Source organism: Girardinichthys multiradiatus, chromosome 24 (genome assembly GCF_021462225.1).
Source record: "Girardinichthys multiradiatus isolate DD_20200921_A chromosome 24, DD_fGirMul_XY1, whole genome shotgun sequence".
In the NCBI taxonomy this organism is placed as follows: Eukaryota; Metazoa; Chordata; class Actinopteri; order Cyprinodontiformes; family Goodeidae; genus Girardinichthys; species Girardinichthys multiradiatus.
Genome location: NC_061816.1, coordinates 5,389,982 through 5,416,928, shown reverse-complemented (window position 1 = coordinate 5,416,928; position 26,947 = coordinate 5,389,982). Strand labels below are relative to the sequence as shown.

The 26,947-nt window shown below is 38.5% G+C and overlaps 1 protein-coding gene across 2 annotated transcripts in view; it reads right to left on the bottom strand.

Annotated features, from left to right (window-relative positions):
- The window catches only part of LOC124861931 (prolactin receptor-like), a 58,261-nt gene that overhangs the window by 22,701 nt on the left and 8,613 nt on the right, over nt 1-26,947 (bottom strand). Inside the window, exons 2-3 of one of the 2 annotated variants that reach the window (XM_047355919.1) lie at nt 16,327-16,436; nt 1,972-2,116 (exon numbers count right to left, since the gene is read on the bottom strand). In XM_047355919.1, the coding sequence (XP_047211875.1) occupies nt 1,972-2,116; nt 16,327-16,436 (255 nt within the window). The remainder of the gene's footprint in view (nt 1-1,971; nt 2,117-16,326; nt 16,437-26,947) is intronic. The other variant, XM_047355920.1, reaches the window with a different exon arrangement.

Below are 26,947 nucleotides of genomic sequence, written 5' to 3'. Positions count from 1 at the left end.
GGGGCTAAAACTATTAGTGGAGTTCAAGACAGAACCAGTAACCCCAGATGACTGGTTCAAAATATCTACAGGAATATCTAAAATAGATAACAACTGGCTTTTAATGGCAGAACAGGCTGCCCAGGCAGCAAAAACAGATTGTGTAGTATGCATGGGAGCCAGACCCCTGCTACAAGTGGTTCCCTCAACGTTGACAGAAAAATGCTTAGTAGAAGTAATGAACAGCACAAGACTCTCAACAAACTGTACTATGTGGGATAAGATTTATCCCTTGACTACAGCTGAAAAACAAAAACCGATGTTTTCAAATAAGGTTGCTCCAGGAAATTTTTCTTGCATAAACCGAACAGGTGTGGGGTCAAACATAAGCAGACTTAATGAAGATCAATGTACCTCCACCATAACAGTAGGTGTCAGCTTTAAACCTAAAGCACGCAGCGACATCTGGTGGTGGTGTGGAGACGATAAACTGTATGACAGGTTGCCATACAACACAACTGGTTTGTGTGCATCAGTGTCATTAATATTTCCCGTGTCTGTCATTCCACTCTCAGTGGCAGAGTTGTTGGGAACAGTAGCCAGTATATTTCCACATACCTGGAAAAATAGAGAAAAAAGATCAGGATGGAGTAAAGATGACCCTACTTATATAGATAGCATAGGAATACCAAGAGGAGTTCCTGATGAATATAAGTTAGCAGATCAAGTAGCAGCAGGTTTTGAATCCACCATATGCTGGTGGTGCACAATAAATAAAAACGTTGATAGAATCAATTACATCCATTACAATGTGCAACGACTAGGAAATAAAACTGAAGAAGGATTCTCAGCCATCCATGAACAATTGTCAGCTACCTCTCTAATGGCTTTCCAAAATAGAATTGCTGTCGATATGCTCTTAGCTGAAAAAGGTGGAGTATGTTCAATATTTGGGCATCAATGTTGTACATTTATTCCAAATAACACCGCAGCTGATGGGAGCCTCACCAAGGCCCTGGAGGGCCTTAGGTCACTTAACAGCAAAATGAAAGATCATTCTGGAGTTGACACCACAATGTGGGATGGGTTTGGAGAAATGTTTGGTAAATATAAACAATTAGTGCTATCTATCCTTATGTCAATAGCAGTCTTTGCAGCTATTCTCACATTGTGTGGATGTTGTTGTATTCCGTGTATAAGAGCTTTGTGCACTCGCATAATAACCTCTGCTATTCAGCCAGTCAAAACAGAAATGTCAGAGATGTATGCCCTCCTGAGACCTGAGGAGACAGAAGGAGCCAGTGATGATGATGATGATGACCAGGAAGAAGAAGAGACTTCTCTGCATTTCCCTGATCTGTATCCTGACCCTAACGACAATTAGTTGTATACAGTAAACTTAAAGACCTCCTGCTACTTTTTTAATGACATGTACAGATAAAACACACCATGATGTCTTAACTGAAAATCTGAGAAGAAAAGGTTAATGATTGATGTATCAAGTGTTTAAAACATTTATAAAGAGGAGGAAAATGTTAGGGTTAATTAATGATTATATATGTTTTAACTTTAATAGAAGTGAAGCTTGCTGTTCAGAGTGATTATATCTTATATGTACAAGAGCTGCAAGATAGAGACAGGATGTTCTGGAACATTCTGTCGGTGCAGCTGTTTCTAATCTTATGAGTGTGCATGCCTCCCTTTTGTGCTTGGAATATTTTGTAACCAGGGCCTCTTCTCTTATCAATAAAAGGCAGAGAGAGCAGGGGCTGTCTCAGAGTGTGGTGGAGGATTGTAACTGAGCAGCCTCTGAAACACTCTCACCTGCAGGTTAAAATGAACTAACTTCTCTGTGTCTTTCTTTGTGCAGAATTGTGAAAGTGTTTGGTGTTTAAACCTAACAGATGTGTTACACGTTCATGTTGCTCTGGGTTTGACCCTTTGTATCATTTCACTGTTTAGGTGAGATTGTAGCAGAAATTTGGAACGCACTCTTTGGTGTATGTGAAGACGTAGGTGACCTCCTCGCCGGCCGTCAGGTTGTCCAGTGGGTGCCACCAGCAGGTAAAGTCCTCCATGTTGGGTGAGCGGCAGTAGTAGATCTGAGGCCTCCCAGTCACATTAGCTGCTGCATCTGCTGGTACAAAAACAAACCAACCATTAATGGGAACAATTTGATTTTAATACGGAGTCATACATAAAAACATGAAAACGCTTACATTTCAGAGAAGTAAACAGCTCAGATTTCATAAATACAAGAAAACAAATCAACAAAAACACACAAGGTCGATTCTGGAAAAAATGAGGAGTTAAAAATGGTTAAAATATGAGGAAAAAACATTGTGATATTTAAAAAAGAGCAAAAATGTTTAATAAACAAATAGAATCAACAAGCAATTGCATTTTAAAAAAACAACAAAAAAGAAATCAAAAATAGTAAAAGTTTCAAATAAAATCTAAAAACTTTCCCAAACAAACCAGAGTTCCCAGTTAATTTGCCACCAAGTCTCACCCTCATTTCAAACTCACATGCTGCTGTTTCTTCCATTCCTTCCTCCATCTGGCAACCTCATACTTTGCATGCTGTTTTATTTCTGTCGTTAGTTTGGTATTTATATGAATTATTGGAGATCATTTATAAAATTATTTTAATCACCAATGAAATGACTAGCATCAGCACAACTTTTCTTACCCAGGCACTGCCATTTTGTCCCTTTCTACTTACCTTTCAGTCCTCTGAATAAACCCTCCGGGTCTACAAACAGATTTGATCTAAAATGCGATCAGCTTCTTTTTCTGTTCACAGTAAAGTTCTTTCATCTGTCTGCAAAATAGGTTTTATTTGCTAACAACTCGGTTCTGATTTTATAGATTTGAGACCGATAATGAGAATAATACTTTATGTACTGAGACTGAAAAGTGTTTTGATACCCAGCATGAATTAATTAGTCCATCACTTCCACAGTTAATTATTCAGGCTACATGCTGAGGCTGCCAATGCATCGTCTTCAAGATTTAGGGACACATTGTTCAAATCCTTTCTCCACATACTTATACCAATGCATATCAACTTAATTGTCTTTATAGTTCAAGTGTTTTGAAAACAAAAACAGACCCACAGCATCACACATCCTCCACCGTGGTTTACCGTAGGAATGAGGTTATTTTCTACGTATTATTTTACCTTAAACCCACCTGTAGTGTTTGTTGCTGGGAAGATCAATCTTAGTCTCAGCTGACGGAAGCAGATGGTTCTAGTAAAGTTTGGCTCCACATGTTTATATTTGTGATGATTGGACAGAAAACAGGCCAAGTTTCTTTTAGTTAAATTTTTACTTTTTGAAATCATTCAGGTTTAGATTTAAGACCTAGTTGAATTATGTAAAACACAATAAAAACCTACTTTTCTAATAACTTATATTTACCTTTTTTAAGTTAATGGCATTTTATCCATTTAAATTGGTGTTTTCTGGCATGTAATTTGAGTGTTTTTACACCAACGTTATCTTACTTTAAAGGTTTATAGCAAACTTTAAAAGCTCTTTTTTAAAAACAGGATTTCGGCTTCTCTGTACCATGGGGCTTGTAGTTTTGCCAGAGTTGAACTTCTCAGGCAGAACTACAAATCACTGATCCAGGCAATGCAGCAAGTCTACATCTAACAAATAAAACAAACAAAAAAGGTAAATTTATGAAAACACAAACTAATTTAATACTTGACCAAATGTAATTTAAAACCAAGATTTAAGAATTTTTCAGGTCAAATGTTTGGATTCTCAAATGTATGAATATTTAAGACCTGCAGAAACCATGGAGAAGGTTAGCTGCTGACAGGTCGCTAACGGTTGCTATGAAGACTTCAAGCTGCCAGTCTTTGCTGCGCTTTGAAGATTTTTTACCTCCCTCACCGCGTGCAGTAAAAGAAAATCAACACACATGCTACGTTCTTTTGTCTTTCCTATTTTGAAGAATAGCTAAGAGAAATAAGTCTCTTTGTATTTGGTCATTTATTACAGAACCTATTAGTATTTTTTACCACATGAATAAGTGAAGCATATATTAAAATAACTGTGCCAACAGTCATTTTAGTGAAACCAGGTCTTCCTTCATGTTGGTTGTTGTGCACTGAACGTCATAGGATTTAACCTGTTGACCGGTTGCCTGCACGTCCTCCTCTTGTGAGTCACATGACCTACCCCTCACCTGATCCCCTCCTCATCCTTAGTATTTTTACTTCCGGCCTGCCACCTCTGATTTATCACGTTGTTGTGCTACAGCTTTGTAGGCCTTCTTCTGCCTGATTAGCTGCTGCTGCATGTCTTTTTGAATCGGCCTCTCCTTACCTCTGGTCACTCCATGTGCTTTGTGTCCCTGAATGACATTTCAGTAAAACCAAACTTTTCACCAGGAATTAAGGTGTCTCAATCTGGGCAGGTTTTAGTTTTATGAAACAGTGGAATAATGAGACAAAGAGGGATTTCTGTAAGCAGTACTGCCAAGCTACGTCACATAAGAGGCCTTATTTCTGCCTTCGCAACCTGCGGACTAATCTTTAACAAGACTAGTCAATTTTTAGAAGTTGTTCTTTGCAATTCATGCTTTACACCATGGCTGCTCCCCTTAGGGGGCACCACTGCATTTCATCTACATCATTCCACCTCTGTCACACCAGCCCTCTGCATATCCTCTTGCATGAACCTTCTCTGTGGTCCATTAAGCACTTCTAAATGGATGATTCCAGAACATTTCACCACCCATCCGTAACTCCAATGTTGTCTTGAATTAAATGAAGCCATCTGAGCCAAACAGACTTCTCTCCTGTTTGTTCTGATTTGAGTAAGAAAAACAAAGTGTGGGTGACCATGCAGTTTTGTGCAGCTTTTCGGGAAAGCTGCAGCTTTCACCCAAACCCTGATAAAGTCGATTATATCACAACTCAAACATGTTGCCTGGGAGGTTTTTAGTTGATCTGAATCTACTTCACCTCCTAAAAGCAGACTGCTTCTTTACACAGCACACTGTATTTTTACCGGTAAGGCCTGCAGTTAAAACACCAGGCTTGTAGTCATATCTGAAAGCGGCAGATGTTCTCAACTCTTGTCAACAAGATATTACATATTGATTCAGTCAAAACAACGTTTCACTTTGTCCTTTCTTGGCTGCTATTCAAAGGAACCAAAAGCTCTTAAATTATTTTAAAACAGGTTCCCTGAGAGAAAAGCAAATCTGGCTCACTGCTGTGTTTCATATAGCAGCCTGCTGGCCAGAGTTTTCATTAATAAGAGCAACACCACAATATGTTTCTGCAGCACAGACAGCTCTGGAAACAATGCCTCAGAGTTACACAGGACCCTTTGTGCAGATCAATCAGTCATCTGCCACGTTTGTGAGCAACACTTATCCAAACAACTCCAAATGCACAAACAACCAGAACAATCAGAGAAACACTAAAACCCAATATGTATTTTCTCTTAAAATAAAAATCAATCTAATTCATGTAGATCACAGGTTCAGAAAAAGCTTTAAATACACAACAGTAACTAAAAGCAGAACTACAAACACATGTAAAATGTGTAGTAAATAAGTTTAGTTTGTTTTCTTAACAAACATTAATATTGGTAAATAACAAATATATTAACTGGAAACTTGGAAAGCTACCTGAGAGGTCCAGAAAGTTCTGGAAAATTACCTGTAAGTTCCAGATCACAACTCACAAGTTCTAGAAAGATGCTTGTATGATTCAGAAGGTAACCTGTCAGTTCTGGAAGCTACCTGTATGTTCTGAAAGTTCATGAAAGTAACCTAGAAGTTCCAGATGGGAAAACGGTAAGTTTAATAAAAAGCTACCTTTAAGTTCCAGATCATAATCTCAAAATTGAGGAAAGTACCATGCAGGATCTGGAAAGAAGCATTTAAGTTCTGGTAAGTATCCTGTAAGTCCGGGAAAATGGCCTGAAATTTTAAACAGGTTCTAAAAGTTGTTAGAAAGTAAGTTTAGGTAAGAAACCTGTAATTTCCCTGTGCATGACCTGTAAATCCTAGAAAAGTGCCAAAAGGAACCGGTACGTAGCATTTGGTAACCTGTAAGTTCTGATCCTAAATACCTTTTGTTATATCCTGGTATAACCTGGATTCTGGAAGTTTGAATCCAGGTTATGTCAGTCAAGTGTTTAATGAGGGTACTGTACAAGAATATCTATGATTTAAGGTCAGAGTCATATTAAAAATATTTAAAACTGATGAAAAAACTTATCACGCAAACTTCAAGATCATCCAAACAACTTCAAAAAGTTAAATAAAATTTTTTTTTTTAAATCACATCAACCAAGTTTTCATTAATCAAGTTTTTTGGTCTCGAATTAAAGTTGAGCGTCACACAACCACATCTGAGCTCTGAAGACAAAGTTTACTGGAGAACCTTCGAACTGGAATATGTTTGAATTTGAGTAAAAACATGCTGCAGATGTTTCAATAAATATACATAGCCATTTTTGTTATTTTTCTACAGCCATTTTATCTCATAACAGACATTGTATGTGCTTTCATTGTAAAAATCTCTAATAAGAGAACCACAATCAGAACATAGAGTTTGTTTTGTTTAAAACTTCAGTCTTTCCAGCTACTTCCAATAATCTTGCATCATCGTGGTGAAACTTGTCTGAAGCAGTGACAACATCTATGTTTTGCTCAGAGGAAAAATCAAACCTGTGGTCCCGATAACAGTCTAAAAAGCACCTAATGAGAAGTCATCAACAGTCTGGATGACGGAACCAAATGGCCATCCAGTTGCAACAACTCCCTACGGCAAAGGAGGAAATAAATCAATTATCCAGCCTTCATCCCTCTCTGCAGCACTCCCACAAAATCTATTTTCTAATTTAATCAGTTCCTACCACAAACGCACACTCAATTATTCAATCCATGCGTCTGCCTGATGGACTCTAGGTGCCATGAATGAAATTTAAATTAGAGCAGGAAAACTCAGCTGACTAAAACTCTGAGAATCTAATTCAACTCTAAACCATTTTCAAAATATTACTCTCATAGTCGTTTATAAACAGTTACGTAAAACAAAGTAGATTTCTCTGAAATTCAATCTGTGCACAACACAAATCTTAACCCATGATGGAGTCAACTTTTCTATTACCCAGTTCTTTTGTTGGAAGCCTAAGGCAAGGAGCTGGAGTCAGTCTTAAGTTCTCAGAAGCCAACACCAAATTTTTTTGACCACATATAAAGTTGTACAACTCTGGACTCAGAAAAGAGCCCCATAATTAGTATACAATAAATAATTATCTTCTTGGGACACGCGCAGCGTACAATATGCTGGACTCAGGCATGCACTGGGATCTAATTGGCCGTATGCTAATCCTGTGGGCAGGCCGCCTCTGCACACTGAGTCACTGGAATGTACTACAAAGGCGTTTGAGTGTTGTTCCCAGGCCTGTATTTAATTGCAACAGACCTACTGATATTAGAGAGAAGACCATTTCTTGGCTCTAAGAACATTGTATGAAAATAAAAAAGTTACATAAATACAATGAAACTTACAAAGTACTGACGCACAAACTAACCAGTATGTCTGGTGTTAGTTCAAACACAGTTAATAACCAGTAAATGACTAATATAAATAATCACAAAAGTCAATTCTAACAATGGGTATATAATAGAGTTTAAAATATTAAAAAGTATAGTTAACTTTGAAAAACATTTAGTCTAATGTTCTCAAATACACAAACATAAGTGAGAAATGTCTGCGAACATTTTATACTACGCTACTGTTAGGTATTATGCTCACATTATGTAATATACTAGAAAACAGGCTACGAATATGATGTTAAGTAACAGTAGCTGAAACTATCTTTTATGCTAACAATAGCTCATTAGCTATTAGCAAACACACTAACATTAGGTGCCATTAGCTAAACTGTTAAGATCCTACAATTAGCTAATATCCTACAATTAGCATGCTGGATAACAGTAGCGTGTAAGCTAACCTTAGCTATCTACTATGCTAAAAGAGAACTTCAAAGTATTCATTTGCTGAAATGCTAACATTAACATATTGCAAAACAGTTATATTCTGTAGCAACAATGCTGACATTACTTTTGTTGGCTAATTTAGGGATATTTATCAAAATCAAAACACTGATGAATGTTACAGATAATATAAAAATCAGTAGGTGATATTTTAGCAGCAATAGGAATTGTTGCTTTTCTGTTTTAAATAACTCATGCATATATTAGTTTATATTACATTCTTCTTTAAATGTTTATGGAAACTTGGTAAAAACTTATTTTTACTCAAACTTTTCATCCCCTAAAACCTCATGTTAGCCTTTTCCTACATACAACTTGTACTGGTGAAGTAATACTAGGTCATTTCTGTTGGAAGTGAAGAGGTTAAGGAATGCATTATTTAGATCAAGTACAGGAGAAAATACTTTAAAATCATCCCGTTGTAAGCAATGAGAAAGTCATGTGGTCTTTGCCAATCCTGACGGGAGGCAGGGAGTAATCCATTAGAGAGCACCAAACAAAGGCCTTCTGTTTACTTTAAAAAGCTCAGCAAGCTGGGCTGCTTGGACTTAACCAACAATAAGTGCTCCTCAGAAAGCAGGACAGGAGGAACCAACAAGTCTACAGCAGTAGATTCAACATGCAACTTTAAATTTCTGTTCCCAATATCTTTCACAAGAACCAGGTTGGAACCCTGCAGGTACAAACCTGAATGTCACAAACACCTGAAACCAAATTAAATCAAAACCAAACTAAAATTAAATCTGACTAAACCTTTTCTGCTTTAGTTCAGTAAAGATTACCAAAATTATTTTCATTTGCTAAATTCATAAAATGAATAATGGCAGGGATTATTTTTATAAATTTTAAAACTATTCAAATCAATAGTTTTACACACATTTTCTGTGTTGTAGGTAGAGTTTATTTTTAAACTGTCTAACTTGGGTCAAACAGTGGGCATCCTCCTATAAGCTTCTCACTTTAGTTTGCTGTAATTTTGGCCCCTTCCCCCTCACATAGTCAGCAAGAATAAAACTGAGGGACAAAAATGTCCCATTGAACTAAGATCAGGAATTTGTGATGGCCACTCCAAAACATTGACTTTGTTGCCCTGAGGCATGCACTAGTCCCTCCTTCAATAAAATACATACACATCATGATGCTGCCACCTCTGTACTTCACAATTGGGATGGTGTTCTCAGGCTTGCAAGCTTCCCTCTTTCTCCTCCAAATGTAGCAATGATCATTATGGCCAAACACTTCAAATTTAGTTTCCTCAGATCACAGGACAATTGACTTGCCAACTGTAATCTGAATTTTGGTGTTGCATTGTAGTTATGGCTTCTTCCTCTCTGAGTGGCCTTTCAGTCCATGTCGGTACAGATCTTGTTTCACTGTGGATGATGACACTCTCAGCATCTTCACAAAAGATGAACGCAGCACCTTCAGGCATGTTGAAATTGGACCCAAGGAGGACCTAGACTTAGGGAGGTCCAAATTGTCCTCCTAATATTTCTGTGGTTTTCTTGTCACACAAGTCTGTTTGAGATGCTGTCTTTTGCTTGCAAAGCAAAAAAAATCATCAATTTGGCTAATTTCAAAGAAATAAAAAAAATTTATTTAAAAAAATTTTGTTTACCAGAGAAAGAGAGAAATGGTTATTTGCCCTTTTATATAGCGTAAATAAACATCTGAGATTAGCTATATAAGACCAACTTGGTTTCAGCTTAAGATACTATAAATAGAGACATGAAAGCGAAGAACTAAATGAAAAACTAGCCTCCATGACCAGACAGTACAGCCAACAACAGCAAAAACTGAGCAGAAAATTATCATTTAGTTTAAAATACACAGCGTGTACACAAGTCAACAAGCAAAAGAGCAATAAGAAACAAAACAAATCAACCATAAATCGAGTTTAACAATGTAACAAGAAATGAGGATAATCCAATTAGATGCGGATTGCTTCATAATGACATTTTTATGGGAAGGACTGAAGAGACGAAGAGCAAAACCGACACCATGAATAGAAACCGTCTCTGGGCCATTAAGTGGGCTGAGTTCTGATTCTCTCATGTCTGCTTGTGTTGGAGCTCAGAGAAAACAACAGTCATGTGAAATTGCTGCTGCTTATCAGGCGGATTTCATTAGTCAAACTCCCGTTGTGAGCTTCTCAGACCAACCAACAGCTGCTGCAGATGCACACATGGAGATGAAATAAAGCAATTACCAAGTTCAGCGCCACAAACAGCCCCAGGTCATCAATCGGTTTAGTTGTTGTGGCAGACGTCGAAGCTGTTCTCACTGTCATTTCCAGCCTTTCAGCTGCAGACAGGTCTGATGAGGCTTTAGAGGCAGCAGTCTAATAAAACCGTGAGTTCAGCAGGAGCCAACAGTGAATCTGTGCTTTGCATATTCAATTAGTTTGTCTCAGATTCAGTCAGAGAAATGACACAAAACCACCGATCTGAGGGGAACCATTCGCCCAGATTAGCCATCAGCACTGTACTTTCTTTGGATATTAAATGAATAAATTATTAACTTAATGAATAAAATAATGTTGGCACCTTCTCATGGTCCCTTCAACTGTCTTTTGGTAACTGCAGCTTGAAGCATGAAGCTGGGAGCTGATTTTCTCTGCTTGCATCAATTAGCTCCATGTAGAGAGCCTTGGTGCCTCTGAGCCTGTCAAACATTTGAGTTTCTGTCAAACGTTTCCAACTGATCACTACAATTTTAATTTTTTAATATTTAATTTCTTCTCTTTTGTCACTGTTCTTCAGGCTTCTGTTCTGGGTTTAGAGTTCTACTGTTGTTCTAGTTTTAGCCGTTTAGCTCATGTTTATTTTTTCCTTTTCTCATCTTTTTTACATAAATGGTGACCTACAACATCAGTAATAAAATATACCTTTAGTACTTTTAGAGCCACAGTCCATCCTGGCCACTCTATAATAGAGATACTGTGGATTAAAATAAAAAAAACTACATTTCTTTGTATTTTTCCTTCTTTGCAAAATTAAAAATTGTTTTCTATATAATTTGTATTTGAAAGATTAATTTTCTTATGATCTAGGTGTTAATAAAAAGAAATCTAATAAAACATGTCTCACATGTGTGTCTTAGAAAAAATCTAGTTTGTGTAATTAATTTTGATAGTCTTTGAAATCCTTTTTTAATGTATATTCTATCTAAAACCGACCTAAATGTAGCGCAAACAACCTGTGAGTCAAAGTGGAAACACAATCTTCACATTAAGCTGGCAAAATAAAATAATAGATTAAATATCACTGCTTTTTCTACAAAGTTCAGACTATATTGGAAATTGATCCAACAGTAATTTTTCTTTCCGATGTCTGATTTCACTAGTTGCAGCCATTAATAAAACAAGCTTTAAAAACAACAATAAAACAGCCTGTAAAATCCTTTTTTACAGTGCATTCTGACTCAAAAGCAAAAAACACAATGTTCTCATCTATCTGACTTGACAAAACTAATTGATAAAATATAACTTTTTCCATAAAATTGGAAATTATTTCTGTATTACTCATATTGGGGTAGTTTTTCATTTAAATATTTAATTTGATGTTGAATGTGTCAATTAAAAGAAATGAAATAAGTAACATTTGTTAATTTAATCATTCTTAACATCCTTTGAAAATCCAGTCTACGTAAAAATAAGTTACATTTGTTCTTCATCTTAACTGCGGTTGCTGCACAAATAAGCTGTAAATCAAAGTGGAAATGAGTCAAATCCCCTCCAGGAAATGGAAGTTCAATGGTGTAAAAATACCAAGAAGACCTTCATGGGCTAAAATAACACGGTTTAATTGGAGTTCCTTTGTTTGGAGCATCTGAGTGAGGAAGGTCTAAGCGTCTAATATTAGATTTGAAAGGAAGCAGAGCAAAATAACCCTGAATGTGACCTTTCCGATGCAACACGAGGCACAAATAAGCAGACAGCATGTGGGTCACTGCATTTTTCAGTATATCTAACCCATTAATGATGGAAAAGTGAGATGTAGATGTTATCCTCAGCTTCATGAACTAAATAAACTTCCCTTGGATACCTGCCAGTTGGAGGCTCTTTCTCCAGAAGTGGACTACAACTACAGGATGAAAACACATGACGCTCAGAGGTGAATATGGATGTTTAAAGGTTCAAAGACTCATCCTCCCTGCTGAGGTATCGACATGTTCGTGTGCACAGACATGAGTCGGAAATCTCAGCTGTGTGCCTCCAGAGGATGATTGTCAGCGCACATTTAACTTAGAGCAACGCAGGAGGTAATTGGGAGCTGATCAGGAGCAGCTGTTGGGGTGGTTGTTATAACAAGGATTTATCTGAGCTGCTCTTGAATTACTGCTGGTATCTAGTGTCATTTTTATGGGTCCAATCAGAAGAAAGAAGGTGAAAGAAACTATTAGAGGAATCTTGTACAGATCATATATAATGAATGGGTCAAATGTATAACTGAGCAGTGTGCAGAGTAATGTTTGCAAACATCCTGATGGAAGTTTCAGAATATCATTATCCACATGGGCTAAAAGACCGCTCAGTCCAAACCATCAATCCAAAAGCAAAATAAATGCACTCTAAGCTGAGAACACCAACCAAGCTGTGAAGTCCGGAGGTGGCAGCATCATGTGAGGGTGTAGAAGGGACTTGTATACTTCCCAAAATAGATGGGTTCAACAGGAAGGCATTATTTGAAAAGCAACATCTCAAGACACCATCCAGGAAGTTGAAGCTTGGGGACAAATGGCTCTTCTAAATGGACAATGACTTTTCACATGCCACCAAGGTAATTACAAAGTGGCTGAAGGACAACAAAGTCGGCATCACAAAGCCCTGATCCCAACGAAGATTTAAGCAGGGCTCAAAAGGTGTGCGTGAGGAAGGTGGCCTACTAACCTGACCCAGTTCTACCAGTTCTTTCCGAAGTAATGGGCCAAAATTCCAGTAAACTGTTGTGAGAAGCTTGTGAAAGGAAACCCAAAACATTTGACCCAAGTTATACAGTTTAAACTGTAATTCTACCAAATACTGAGGACATGAATAGAAACATTCATTTGAAGAAAATCCTTCGTTGCCATTCTAGCAAATAATTTGTTCATTCTAACTGAGCTAAAACGGGAAGATTCTAGTCTGATTTAATGTTAGTGAGAATAAAAGATTCCATGTCTGTTTATACCGTGTATGTAAACATCTGGCTTCAGCTGTGTGTGACGTTCAGGTCGGTACCTTCAGGGTTTCAGCCTCTGGGCCTCTGCTGCCCTACATCTGTCTCCAACTAACAGCCTTTCTAATCTCAGCAGCTGGGCTAGTCTGACACCATTAATGGTGGGTTTTACTTTAATAAAGTTTAAATAGAACACCTTATGCAATGGTCGCTTTTTTAGAACCAAAAAACATATTTTGGTGTCTAAAGTTAATACTAAAAACCACACTTCAATTTCTTTTTATGTGCAAATGCTACAGTTGAAATTTCTCAGTTTTAGGCAACCAAAATTCCAGCTCAGAAATGTAAAATTTTCATTTCTGAATCTAAAAGAAATGTATGGGTTGTCTGGAACAATCCTAAAGATATGTGTGAGAATCTGTCAGTGAATACATATGTTTTATTAAGCTAAATGTTGACCTTTGACCCGGCAAACTTAGCAACATCTGCTTCAGTCAGCTTTTATGCAGTAGACGTGGCACTACACTGATTTCTTTGGGACCTTTAGATTGTTTGTAAATCCAAAATTTGTAAATTCAAATGATTTTTCACACACTTTTGGCCTGCAAAATTATATTTATGAATATTTTTTTTTTTAGAAATCATTGCAAAAACTATTATTTTTTTGGTAAATGCAAGATTGTGGAAACAAATCCCAAAGTTTAAAACGTGTACTTGCAATTCTAAATTGGCAAATGTAAAGAATAAATAAATGTAAATAAGTATATAATATGAAAAAAATCATGTGCTTCCTAATTTCTAAATGTTTTTAAGGTGTTTATGGATTTGTCTGCAAATACAAACATTTTGATTATGGTACAATGTTTTTGTTAAATTCTGTTTTGAAAATTCAAATAGTTTTACTTTTAAATGTGGCTGAATGTTGGCTTTGAAAAATGTTTAATGTTTAAAAATTGTCTTTAGGGACAAACCCAAACACAGAATGTTTTCTTTTAGTAAACGTATAAATATTGGGAAATACGAAAGTTTAATTTGTGAATTCCAGAGTGAAATCAAAAATCTGATGATTATTAATTTAATATTTAGTTGCAAATACAAATATTCTGTTTACAAATTAATCAAAACGCTTCTCAACCTTTAAGTGTTAATTTAAAAGATGTATTGAAAGACTACTATATTATTGATTGTTTCATTTTCTGTCCTTATATAACTGTAAGTTTTGTGATAGATCTGTCAATAAACACTTTGGGTTACATTTATATTTTACATAAATACATTGGATTGAATATGTAAATCTATAAAAATATTGAACTCCAAAGACTGAAGGTAACATCAGCTCCAACCACCTTCTTACAGTAACAGAAGATAACCGTGATGTTTTAGGTCTTCTTCACTCTGGATCTGTAGATGATGTCCAGATTGAGCCGAAATAAAACCTTCATATTCACATTAACTGTCTGACTGTCTGATCTAGCAACCATAAGTCTACGAGTATACAGGTCCTTCTCAAAATATTAGCATATTGTGATAAAGTTAATTATTTTCCATAATGTCATGATGAAAATTTAACATTCATATATTTTAGATTCATTGCACACTAACTGAAATATTTCAGGTCTTTTATTGTCTTAATACGGATGATTTTGGCATACAGCTCATGAAAACCCAAAATTCCTATCTCACAAAATTAGCATATTTCATCCGACCAATAAAAGAAAAGTGTTTTTAATACAAAAAACGTCAACCTTCAAATAATCATGTACAGTTATGCACTCAATACTTGGTCGGGAATCCTTTGGCAGAAATGACTGCTTCAATGCGGCGTGGCATGGAGGCAATCAGCCTGTGGCACTGCTGAGGTCTTATGGAGGCCCAGGATGCTTCGATAGCGGCCTTTAGCTCATCCAGAGTGTTGGGTCTTGAGTCTCTCAACGTTCTCTTCACAATATCCCACAGATTCTCTATGGGGTTCAGGTCAGGAGAGTTGGCAGGCCAATTGAGCACAGTGATACCATGGTCAGTAAACCATTTACCAGTGGTTTTGGCACTGTGAGCAGGTGCCAGGTCGTGCTGAAAAATGAAATCTTCATCTCCATAAAGCTTTTCAGCAGATGGAAGCATGAAGTGCTCCAAAATCTCCTGATAGCTAGCTGCATTGACCCTGCCCTTGATAAAACACAGTGGACCAACACCAGCAGCTGACACGGCACCCCGGACCATCACTGACTATGGGTACTTGACACTGGACTTCTGGCATTTTGGCATTTCCTTCTCCCCAGTCTTCCTCCAGACTCTGGCACCTTGATTTCTGAATGACATGCAGAATTTGCTTTCATCCGAAAAAAGTACTTTGGACCACTGAGCAACAGTCCAGTGCTGCTTCTCTGTAGCCCAGGTCAGGCGCTTCTGCCGCTGTTTCTGGTTCAAAAGTGGCTTGACCTGGGGAATGCGGCACCTGTAGCCCATTTCCTGCACACGCCTGTGCACGGTGGCTCTGGATGTTTCTACTCCAGACTCAGTCCACTGCTTCCGCAGGTCCCCCAACGTCTGGAATCGGCCCTTCTCCACAATCTTCCTCAGGGTCCGGTCACCTCTTCTCGTTGTGCAGCGTTTTCTGCCACACTTTTTCCTTCCCACAGACTTCCCACTGAGGTGCCTTGATACAGCACTCTGGGAACAGCCTATTCGTTCAGAAATTTCTTTCTGTGTCTTACCCTCTTGCTTGAGGGTGTCAATAGTGGCCTTCTGGACAGCAGTCAGGTCGGCAGTCTTACCCATGATTGGGGTTTTGAGTGATGAACCAGGCTGGGAGTTTTAAAGGCCTCAGGAATCTTTTGCAGGTGTTTAGAGTTAACTCGTTGATTCAGATGATTAGGTTCATAGCTCGTTTAATGATATGCTAATTTTGTGAGATAGGAATTTTGGGTTATCATGAGCTGTATGCCAAAATCATCTGTATTAAGACAATAAAATACCTGAAATATTACAGTTAGTGTGCAATGAATCTAAAATATATGAATGTTAAATTTTCATCATGACATTATGGAAAATAATGAACTTTATCACAATATGCTAATATTTTGAGAAGGACTTGTACAGGTGTAGTCTTACTGACTGTACATCAACCAATTAGCAGCTGTAAACTTACCGTGGTTGTGTCTCGCCTTATGAGCGACTTCCTGAGCGATGATGCTGCTGCTGCCCCCCAGAGGAAGCAGACAGAACAGCAACCACAGCATCCTGCCACCGTCTGCCAACCTGTCCACACAAACAAAAACAAATATGAGCTGAGAAAGTCCTTCTCTTCCATCTGTGTCCCCACGGTGCTTCGATGATTGTGGGAATGTCTAGTTTCAGTGTGAGAAGCCCCAGAGACAGGATTTCAAAGGCAGAGAGTGATTTCCTCTCAGCTGCATGAGTATCATGACCATCACCTCCTCCAGTCATGGTACACATTACAAGGAATAAGCTCCCCCTCCACTTCCTCTTTCTTCCACTCAGATCAGTCATGAATGACATGGCTGCATCGTGACATGTCCCACAGGGGGCACATGCCTTCCCCAAACAAAACAAACAATCAGGGGTTTATTTCTGTAACATATTTCCCCCCTCAGCTTTACAGAAAGTCTCTTACTTTGTGCAGACATTAATAGTAAGACAACACAACCAAACCAGAAAATGTTCCATGGATGCAGAAGTTGCATCTGGCCTCTTTGCTGCAGAAATATTAATTATAAGACCAGGAAAGATTGTGGATACTTTATTAACCAGTGTTAAATAAGACCAGAAAAAGGCTGTTTCTTTGTGTTAATTTTAAATGTCTCTGCTAATTAACCTACTGCTGTGCTAACTGCTAATTAGCTTACGATTTACTTTGTTACATGAATGGACAGTCATTAACCGCATGTTAGGACATCTGAGTTCTGTTTCACTAACCCCACCCAGGCCTGATTGTTGCCAGACCTGTTAAATCTTGAAAGTCTAAATTATTTCTAAGCACATTCAACAACAACAGAAGTTGACCAAAGTGTTGTACATAAAAGGCATTTAAGAATAGAAGAGATCAAAATAAATCAATATTATAAGAGAACCTGTCTGACAACAGGAAGTAGGTTAAAAGATTTCAAAAAGCAACCCATCATGCCCCGATCTAAAAAAATTTAAAAACTTGAGAAACAATCCTGAAGGAGAAAGTCCAACATCAGTTCATGGCCTTATGCTCAAGCACACCTGCGTTATGCAGCGGGACAATGATCTGAAGCACACCAACAAGTCCACCTCTGACTGCCTCAAACAAAACAGAAACATTTTGGGGTGGCAAAGTAAAAACAAATCTGTTTGAGAGGCTCTGGAATGACATTAAGTAGGACCTTCATGCTTGGAAACCCTCTAATGTGGCTAAATTAGAACAATTCTGCTAAGCAGAGTGGGTTTAAATTCCTCCACAGAGATGGAAGAGTCAGTTATTGGAAATTCTGCATGGTAGTTGTTGCTGCCAAGAGTGGCAGGAACAGTTATACCCTCATCTTGGTTTGGATGGATTATTTTGCATTCTGTATTCACTCAGGCTGCCTTTGTCTTATTTTAAAACCTGTTTGATTATCTGAAACATTTAAGTGAGACTAAAAGCAAAAATAGAAGAAATCTGTGGGGGTGCAAATATTTTTGCAGACAGCTTACATATCTTTGGATTTACATACTAATTAGCAATGTGCTTATTAGCTACCAGTGAACACACTGTTACAGCTGATATAAAACAGAACATAGCAAAGATGTGGCTGCATCAATCAAACCCTCTGATTTGGATCAAGACCAAATGCTGGAGTTCAAATCAGAACACCTAATATTTCCAAAACAAACTTTTAATCTGCTCAACAAAATCCTGTTTATGAAAGAGTTTAAAGAGACTTTGAGGATTCTGGAAATGCCTTGGTAACAATGGTGCTTTTTGGGTGATTTCTACTTTTTCCAAACAATCCTGGTTCATCCACTCAGCTGGTTACTACACCAACTTTCTCAATGTTCGCTAATCTATTAGGGGCGCTGGAGCTCCAGTAATTAGACCTTCCCACACAACACAACCAGAAAATGGTTAAACAGGACATTCTAAAGACTTGAAAGCTTGCAGCTTTCTGTTCTCTAACACGAAAGCAGTAGGACGTTGGGATATAAGGGCCGCTGAAAACTCATGAATTTAATCCGCTTAGTCCAGTGAACCGCTCCATCATTGACCGCTGAGGCTATGCAGCGCGACAGGTTAGGGATGTACGTTAAAACAAAAAGGGAGATGATGAAACAAGCAGAAGTAATATACTAAGACATTACATCACATAAACATTTAATAAAAGTCATCATCTGAATCTGACAGACGTCTCAGAACATCAGCTCAACTTCTGTCATGGTTCTGTAGCGGTGTTGGTCGGGTTGTCACTGAGAAGAAAGAGCTGAGCCCAGAGGAGCACCTACATTAAAACACTCACTTATAGTCATGACTGATGAGAAGCAAGATCCTGGAAATGACCCGACTTAGCTATAGATCCACAGGAATGATGTTCTTCATCTGGGTGATGCTTGGACTAGACCTCCTGGTCCTAAGCAACAGGAGTAAGCTGGGGTGATTCATGCATCTGATCTCCTGGACACCATTTGAAATGTTCCAGGCGCTGTTTGCGGACTCTGATCAGAGTGCAGGTAGCTGATGGTTCTGGCTGATCATGACATATTTTTTATATCTAAAAAAATTCAGCAAAAGTGCCTAGTTTCCATTTTAAAAATCCCTTTGTCACTATTCCATACTAGTTACCATTTTTCCAGTGCTGCAGTTTCCCTAAATCCAGATGAACATTTTTTCTGAAGAACTACTGAATACCTGCTTCTTATTTCCTGGAACCAGAGTCAAAATCCTCACAAGCTGCTGATCCTAACTTTTGGAAGCTTCCTGCTGTAAATCAGCTAAAGCAACTGCAAATAGTCTTTAACCTTCCCTGGAAGCATTTAAGAGGCTCAGGAACCGTGCACGCAATGATTGAATTCATTACCCATCTGATCTTCTGATACTGTTCATCTGACACTCTGATGGTCCCAACACAGGTTCTCTGCAGATAGATTAGGTTGGTCTGGGAGTGCCTGGCCCAGATTTTAAAGCCTCTTGTTATTTATTTGAACCATGGTGGACTTAAACCTTGTGGTCCATTCAGGTAGAAACCTCTGATCCGCTCTCCCGCATGTCCGCTACTTCTGAAAGCTCCATGTGCATTACTATTTTACTATGTGTGTATGTGTGTTAAATTTGGTTTAAAGGTCAGGCCAGGTGCCTCCATCACCTCTTCCTCCTGCAGGGGAACTGACCAGAAGCCAAAATAAAATCCTTGCTGACTGATTTGTTTGCTGATCTGATTACCCAGTTCAACAAACAAAATCAGTGGCAGCTCTAAGCCTTTTTATTCCCTCCTGAATTTCCTTCTCTGCCCATTCCTACACCTGCTTCAACCTCTTTCTCAGTCCCAGCCTTCACATAGTCTCTGAAATTGCTACTTTCTGTCAACAGCGGGATGTGTGGACGTTTGTCTGGCTGCTGGTCTTATCCAGCTGCTCACAGCTGTTCTAGCGTCAGGGTCAGGGAAAACAACACATTAATGCATCTTATGTAAAAACATAAAAATGTAATGAGGTCAGACGAGAGGCTGAGAATCTTTACACGGTTTGGTTATACCGTAACAGATGACAGAACCAACATACGAACAGCAACAATAGGACATTCGGTCTGACCTCGAGTGCTAAGACAACAATCATAGAGAATAATCCCTGCCTTGATCTCAGAGGAGAGAAGATTACAGACGCCAGCCAGGGCAGTCTATCCTCCGCGTCTACAAGTTACACATTAAAACAGAGATGAAATCCATCTTTATCAGAGTTGGTTGTTCCCTCAGTTTACCTTAGAACGCAGGAAGCATCCACCTACCAGCTAATTCACTCCAATTACCTCAGAGCACGACTCTATCTGGACTGTCTCTGTTTCTGCAGCTCACAGGTGTGTGTAAACAGAATGCCAAGGTGGAAAGACATTAGCAATGACCTTAAAGAAGCAACTGTTGCATTAATCTGGGAAGGGTTATAAAGGTCATTTCCACACCATCTGGGTCCGTATTCACAAAGAATCCCAAGAAGAAAAGTAGCTCCAAGTGTCGTGTTTTTTGGAAAAATCTGAGAATTTCTGGAATTCTCAGATTTTTCTTAGAATTTCCCCTCAGTGAGATAAACGTTTTTCATGAAGCACCTTAAGGAGGACATGTTAAGAGTAGTGAGGAGGACTTTTAGTGAGCCTAAGACTGTCTTAAACAGAGAAGATGGAGGAAAGACCAAAAGAAAGGACAGAAATACTCTGTACAATGAATAACAGTGAATCAATAAAACGCTACCGACTCGACTGTGCAGGAATGAGCACATACATTTCTATAACAATCATATATTTATTACTATAGAGATAAGATTAACTTTATCATCCCTCCAGGAGAAAATCCAACAGTTTTAGCAGCAGGAAAGGTTAAAGGTAAACCTCTAGCAAGATAAATAATTAATAGAACAAAAAAGACTGAACAACTTTACAAACAATATAGCAGCCATAGCCTAAATGGCCATCTGTCTGTGGAGACGTTCTCTGGTGTGCTGCTATCTCCTCTAGGTTCTGAATGCAGCAGGTACCAGAGCTGTTCACATTCCAGGCTGGTGCTGAAAGCAGAGGGAACGATGAATGGATCTACTGGTAACGTGCTCCCAAGTCTGCCTCTGTGTTCGCATGGTGATCCAGGGACTAAATCTACCTTTCAACACTCCTCTCTTCTCCTCCACCAGCTGTGTCAACAGCAGGCTCTGCTTTGGTCAAATCAAACCTCTTTATACAAGAAGGAGATCACAGTAAAATGCTGACAGCTGAGTGTCCACCTTAAAATTATATAGATAAAACAGGAAAATGACCAACATGGAGTAAACATAATGACCCTAACCCTAACCCTAAATAAGGTTTAAACATTTTGATGCTGGGACAATTAACTTGCTAAGTTTCTTAATCATGATTATTTTCTTTTGCAACAGCCAATCACAGCTCTTAGAAGACAGCGTCACACCTAGCCACAGGGTCAACCACACCTCCTAACTAAGATAGGAATTTCTGTCACCTCCTCGCTCAGAGTCGCTCTCAGCAACGAACTGAATCCCTCATAAGCTAGGAGGCTTTGGCAGGAACTTTTAGGCTAAGTTAGGAGCTTTCCGAGAGTGTGCAATTCTCAGAGAATCTTCAAAAAACCTAAGAGCTCCATCTCAGACGCTACAGGCCTCTGTTGGCAGGTTAAACGGTAAAGTTCATGAAAAGACAGTTGGACAAAGACTGAATAAGTCTGGCTGTTTGGAAGGGAGAATATGGCAGCAGAACTTATGTTTGCAAAGCTGCATCTGAATGAAGAACGATACTACTGTTCTTTGGACAGATGAGACCAAAGTAAAGATGGCAGACCATCATACACAGCAATACATGCTACCAGAAAACCAAACACAGCACAAACACCTCATACCAGATGTCCAGCACGATGGTGGAGGGCTGGTGATATGGGCTTCTTTTGCAGCTATAGGGCCTGGTTTCATGATTTTATTTTGTTTTACAAACATTTAAAGTCATATTTATATCATTTTTGAATGTTCTTCTAATCCCAGCACTTCGCACGTCGTTTAATGTGTTTTCAGCGTATATTTTGATGCTCCTAGGTAAAGTATAGCTTAGTGTTGTTTTTAGATTTTGATTGTTTTACCATCATGTGCTGGTATCTATTTTCTATCTGATTATTTGGTCCCTCTGTGATCATTTAATGGTTCTCTTTCCATCTGCTTGGGTACTGCAAGTCTCAGATTTCATTAGCAGGACTGACTTTATATAGAGTTTATCTAGTCACACTTTTGTTCTTAATGGATTCAGTTTGTATCATTTTGGGGCTTTTTTTTGTTAATTTAATGCTATATTTTACGTCTTTGTGGTGTTTTTACCATTAATGTAATTTGGTGCCTCTTTGATGTGTTTAAATTGATCATTATTAGATGAGTGTGTTCCATTCTTAGGCTGGAGAACATGATAAATACTTTCCAGATCAGCTGGACGATCAACACAGGTCTGCTTTAGGAGCGGCCTTTTTATGGAGCGAGTCGCCTCTTTCCGCCTAACCTCGAGAAGGTGAATGGAGCTTTTATATCAGCTCAATGTCTTCTCACATTGAGCTGATATAAAAGCCTGAGGGGTTAAAAAGCCCCCTTTAAACCCAACACATGTGACTGTGAACATCCACACAGGTCTATTTCTGTCATGATGCGTGATATAAATCCACCCGAGGGCCTAAATAAACTAAAGAATGTCCACTGTGGTTCATTTATGCTGCAGAAAAACAAAAAGCTTTTTTGATGCAGCTCCTTCATGCTAAAAAACAAACTTAAAGCTGAGATTTCCCATCAAATAAACGCTGTTCAACCCATCTAATGTGCCATTAAAGCTAATTACCCCAGATAGAATGCAGCTTTTGTTCTCAGATTATATTTACCTCCTGGTTTATGGCCTGGAAACACAAGGTACACGAGCTGAAATGTTCCAACACCTGAGAGATTGTGAATTCCTTGAAAGCAGCTTCAGGCGCTTTATGCAACGTTTTTATCATAAGTCACAGTCCTTTGACAGCAATAGGTAGCAGACCATGCTGCATCAGATCCGAAACTAAACAACAGTGTGGGAGGAGCTAGAGGTGTTGGTATGCAACACCCCAGTTCAGGTTGGGAGAGTAGAGCTGCAAATGTCTTCAAAAAAAGGAACACAATGCAAAAATATTTAACTTTTCTTTAGTTTTATGGTCTGTTTAGGTTGTGGTTTTGCTACTAAAAGTTCTCATCTGCCTTGAACTTTCCCTTGTCACTTTGCAACCACAAACTTCAATGTGTTTATTGGGATTTATGTGACAAAGTAGTGTAGCATTGTGTAGATGATGCATATTTGTCAACAATTTTCACAAATAACTGAAAACTGTGGTGTGTGTACATATTCTGCCCCCACAGAGCACCAGTGAACAGGCCCATATTAACTCTGGGGGAGCTGCAGAGATCCACAGCTCAGGCGGGAGGATCTGTCAACAGGAAAACTGTTAGTCATTTAAAGTTTGCCACACAACAAACATGTGGGAGAAGGCGCTCTGGTCAGATGAGACCAATATTTAAGGTTTCATCCTTTGGTGGTTGCAGCATCATGCTGAGGGGATGCTTCTCTTCAGCAGGGGCAGTGAGGCCAATCAGAATTGATGAGAAGGTGAATGGAGCAATCCCAGCACACGCACACAGCATGAGCTATCATGGCAATGTTTGGATCAAAGAATGTTCATGTGGTAGAATGGCCTAGTCAAAGTCAAGACCTAAATCCAACTGGGAATCTGTGGCTAGACTTGGCAGATTCTGACTGAGCTTGGACTGTTTTGTAAAGAGTGAGACAAGCACAAATAAACCTACAGCTGAGAAAGGTGGTTCTGACTGAAGAATTGAGTGTGCACGCCACACTTTTCAGATTTTTATGAAGCAAAATGTCGAAAAGCATGTATCCTAATGCTTCCACTTCTACTATCAGATGAAAAACACTGAAGTGGTTGTAACGTGATGGTAAAATCACCCTGGTAGTTTTTCCATCGGAGCGGCCACTTCTTCTCCTGAATAAATAAAACTGAATTTAATCATCTCAGTGGGGAGCTAGTGTGGAGATGAACATGATTAATGGGGGCCAGAGTCAGAATCAATAGAGCCCATTTTGATATTTAAAAACACAGAGAACGGGCTGCCGGACTCGTGTAACGTGTAATCAAATCATCTCACTGAAGGACTCTGCACCACGATCAAATAAGCCTCATTAAAGGCACACCAAATCCAAATCCCGGGGGTTGGGAATGTCTAAATTATTATCCAGTCTGTGTCTTATTTTATCCAAATATGAATTTAAAACATTTTGTAAGAAGCTGTGCAGTAATTTATCTTTTCTACATGATTAATTCGTTAGCATGAGGAAAAACAAGTCTGAGACCCAAACTCAGTTCAGGAAACCTTCTCATTTTCTGCAAGTTAAAAATCAAATAAACTTCTTCCAAATGTTTCAGTTCACTGAGGTTTTGTTTGCCACAGCAGCATCTCAATCAGGCTGAGATCTGGACTTTGACTGGGCCAATGAAACACTTCCTCCAACTCCAATCAAGCCGTCTTATTATTTCAGTCCATGTGAGTGGTTTAAACCCACCAGGAAGGTTAGGGTTGGCGGTCAGCTCTGTGCTTAAACATCCCTGTAATTTTACACCACTTCCTGCACAGCTTCTGACTCATTTCCACTTTGATTTCCAATGTTTATTTATACTGATGTAGCTGTGTGCAACAGCTTGGATAAAAGTACTATTTTAGTTTATTTTTTGGCCAGAATGCACTGTAAAAACTAACTTGTAAAAAATAATTAGTTGATAAATTATTTAATCAATATTATTTATTTAAATTAATTGAATTCAATTCAATTAATTTGAAAATACATATTGCATAAAATTCTTTTAATCTGAAAGAATGACAATAAAAATGTGTTCCCATTTCATTGTTTAAATTAATTAAAAGGTGAGCTTGTTTTAAGACAGAAGGTCTGTAAAAACTGACCAAAGCAGCTGTTAGTATAATTACTTACATTTATTTTTATTTGACAAGTCAAATAAACATTCATCAGCTGGCTGTTTATTAACAGCTGCAAAAATAAGAAAAATTAAACGTGTGAAATAAAAAAGCGTAGTTAATTATTTCTATTATGCAAAACCTATCAATATTTGTGCATTTCTACATAAAATAACCTATTGTAGTCAACAGTAAAATACCTAAAACAAAAACAAAATGAAATTTTTATAACTGATGGTAAATATTTCCGCAGATCAAATAGCATTTAATTTGCATTTCTGAAACAACTACCTGCACAAATCTAATAGTGGAAATGAGTGTGAGGTTCAGAGACAGCTTGCAGACGTTAATGAGCTGACTGACGCAGACAAGTGGCTGCAAAGCGAAAGCAGACCCGGCCGGAAGATGATTGGATCAACGTGGGATTCAGGGATGAAATATTCCACGTGTCTGCCAGGACCTATAAATCCACTCCGGCAAACAAAGATTCAAAAGCTGAAAGATGACAAGCCGCTGCAATCACAGGCTCTGCAGGAATCTCTCACCTGCTGCCGTGGTTACCGCCTCCTCCTCTGGAAATCTATAAGAGCAAGAGCAAGAGCATCTCCCACCGAGACTGGGACCCCTGTCTGACTTTCACAGTTTTTCCAAGAAAGTTATGGATCCACAGAGAGAACAACGTTTTCCGTTTTGTCATTTAAAACCCTGTCAAGACAAAGATAAACTTCTCAGATACCTGTGCATTATGGATCAGACTATCTGCTGAAACTGTCGATTAAACGGCCCGACAACTGAACGGTAGATTTATTTAAAAGGGATTCTGAACCCTCTGCAGAACTTCACTCTCAGATCAGTTTCTGACGCAGCTCCTGGTGGCAGCAGATCTGATCGGCACCAGAACACAGTCCAGACGTGAGCGTCAGCTCTAGACTCCACAGAGAGGTCCGCTGAGGCGGAGTGGAGCCCAAAAGCCAAGCAAGTTGTGAAGATTCTGTTGACATCTGGATCCTCCAGGTTCTCCTCCATTAGACCTCATGTAAACTCTCCAAAATCATTCATTTCCTGACACGTTTCAACAACGATCTGTCACTTCTCAGCAAACTCAGGGTTTTAAATGAGAATGTTTTAAAGTTTTTATTTCACTTCAATACCCAAAAATGCAGAAACCTACTCGCTGGCAGTCTTTGCTGCGTTTCCAGATCTACATTTCTCAGATTTATCTTTGATTTTACAGTTTAACCATCTGTGTTTTACTCTTTTGTCTCACTGCCACATTAAAGCCAGTTTCCCATCAGTATGGACTGAGACGGTGCCAATAACCAAAAAAACTGTTCTGAAATCTGCAGCGGCGACTGGCTGCTAGAGGTACTAGAAAACTGGAGAAAGTGGATGCCAAGACGGAGGAGGACCAACTCTAAATCTGTTTAACTTTACCACAAAAGAAGCAGGTGATGGTTGAATCATGGACCCAGTTGGGTGTTCCAGTAGAACAATGAGGAGGATGTGCATTAAGATGGTTCAGACTGGATGAAGCAGGCTGAGATTAAGCTTCTTCAAGGGTCTACCCAAAGACCGGACCTCAACCTTGTACAAAATGTGTCAATTCTGCTTTAAAGTCTTTCTTTTAAGCATCATTTAGCTGGATAAAAAGCTTCATCTGCGTGTTTTTCAGTCGGCTTTAGATTATTACTTAATTTTACTTACTTTATTTATTTATTTATGTAAGCACGTTAAAACAACCACAGCAGCAACAAGGTGCTGCACATGTAAAATCAAGAACCATTCATAACATAAAACAAGAAAACAACAGTTAAAAACAACAATAAAAATCGATAAAACAATAAGAGTAAAAAACAAAACGTCTCTGGTTGTGTGAAAGGCCAAGGATGAAAAATGGGTTTAAAAAGTGGACAGTGAAGGTCACAACATCTGATAAGGAGGACAAATATTTCAGTAAATGTTTGTAAAGTTAGTGCTAAAATTGACAAAGAAATCTGGAATTCGGAGTCCTGAAAAATGTGGAATTAAAAAAATTTTTAAAATATGTTAGAATCCAGAAA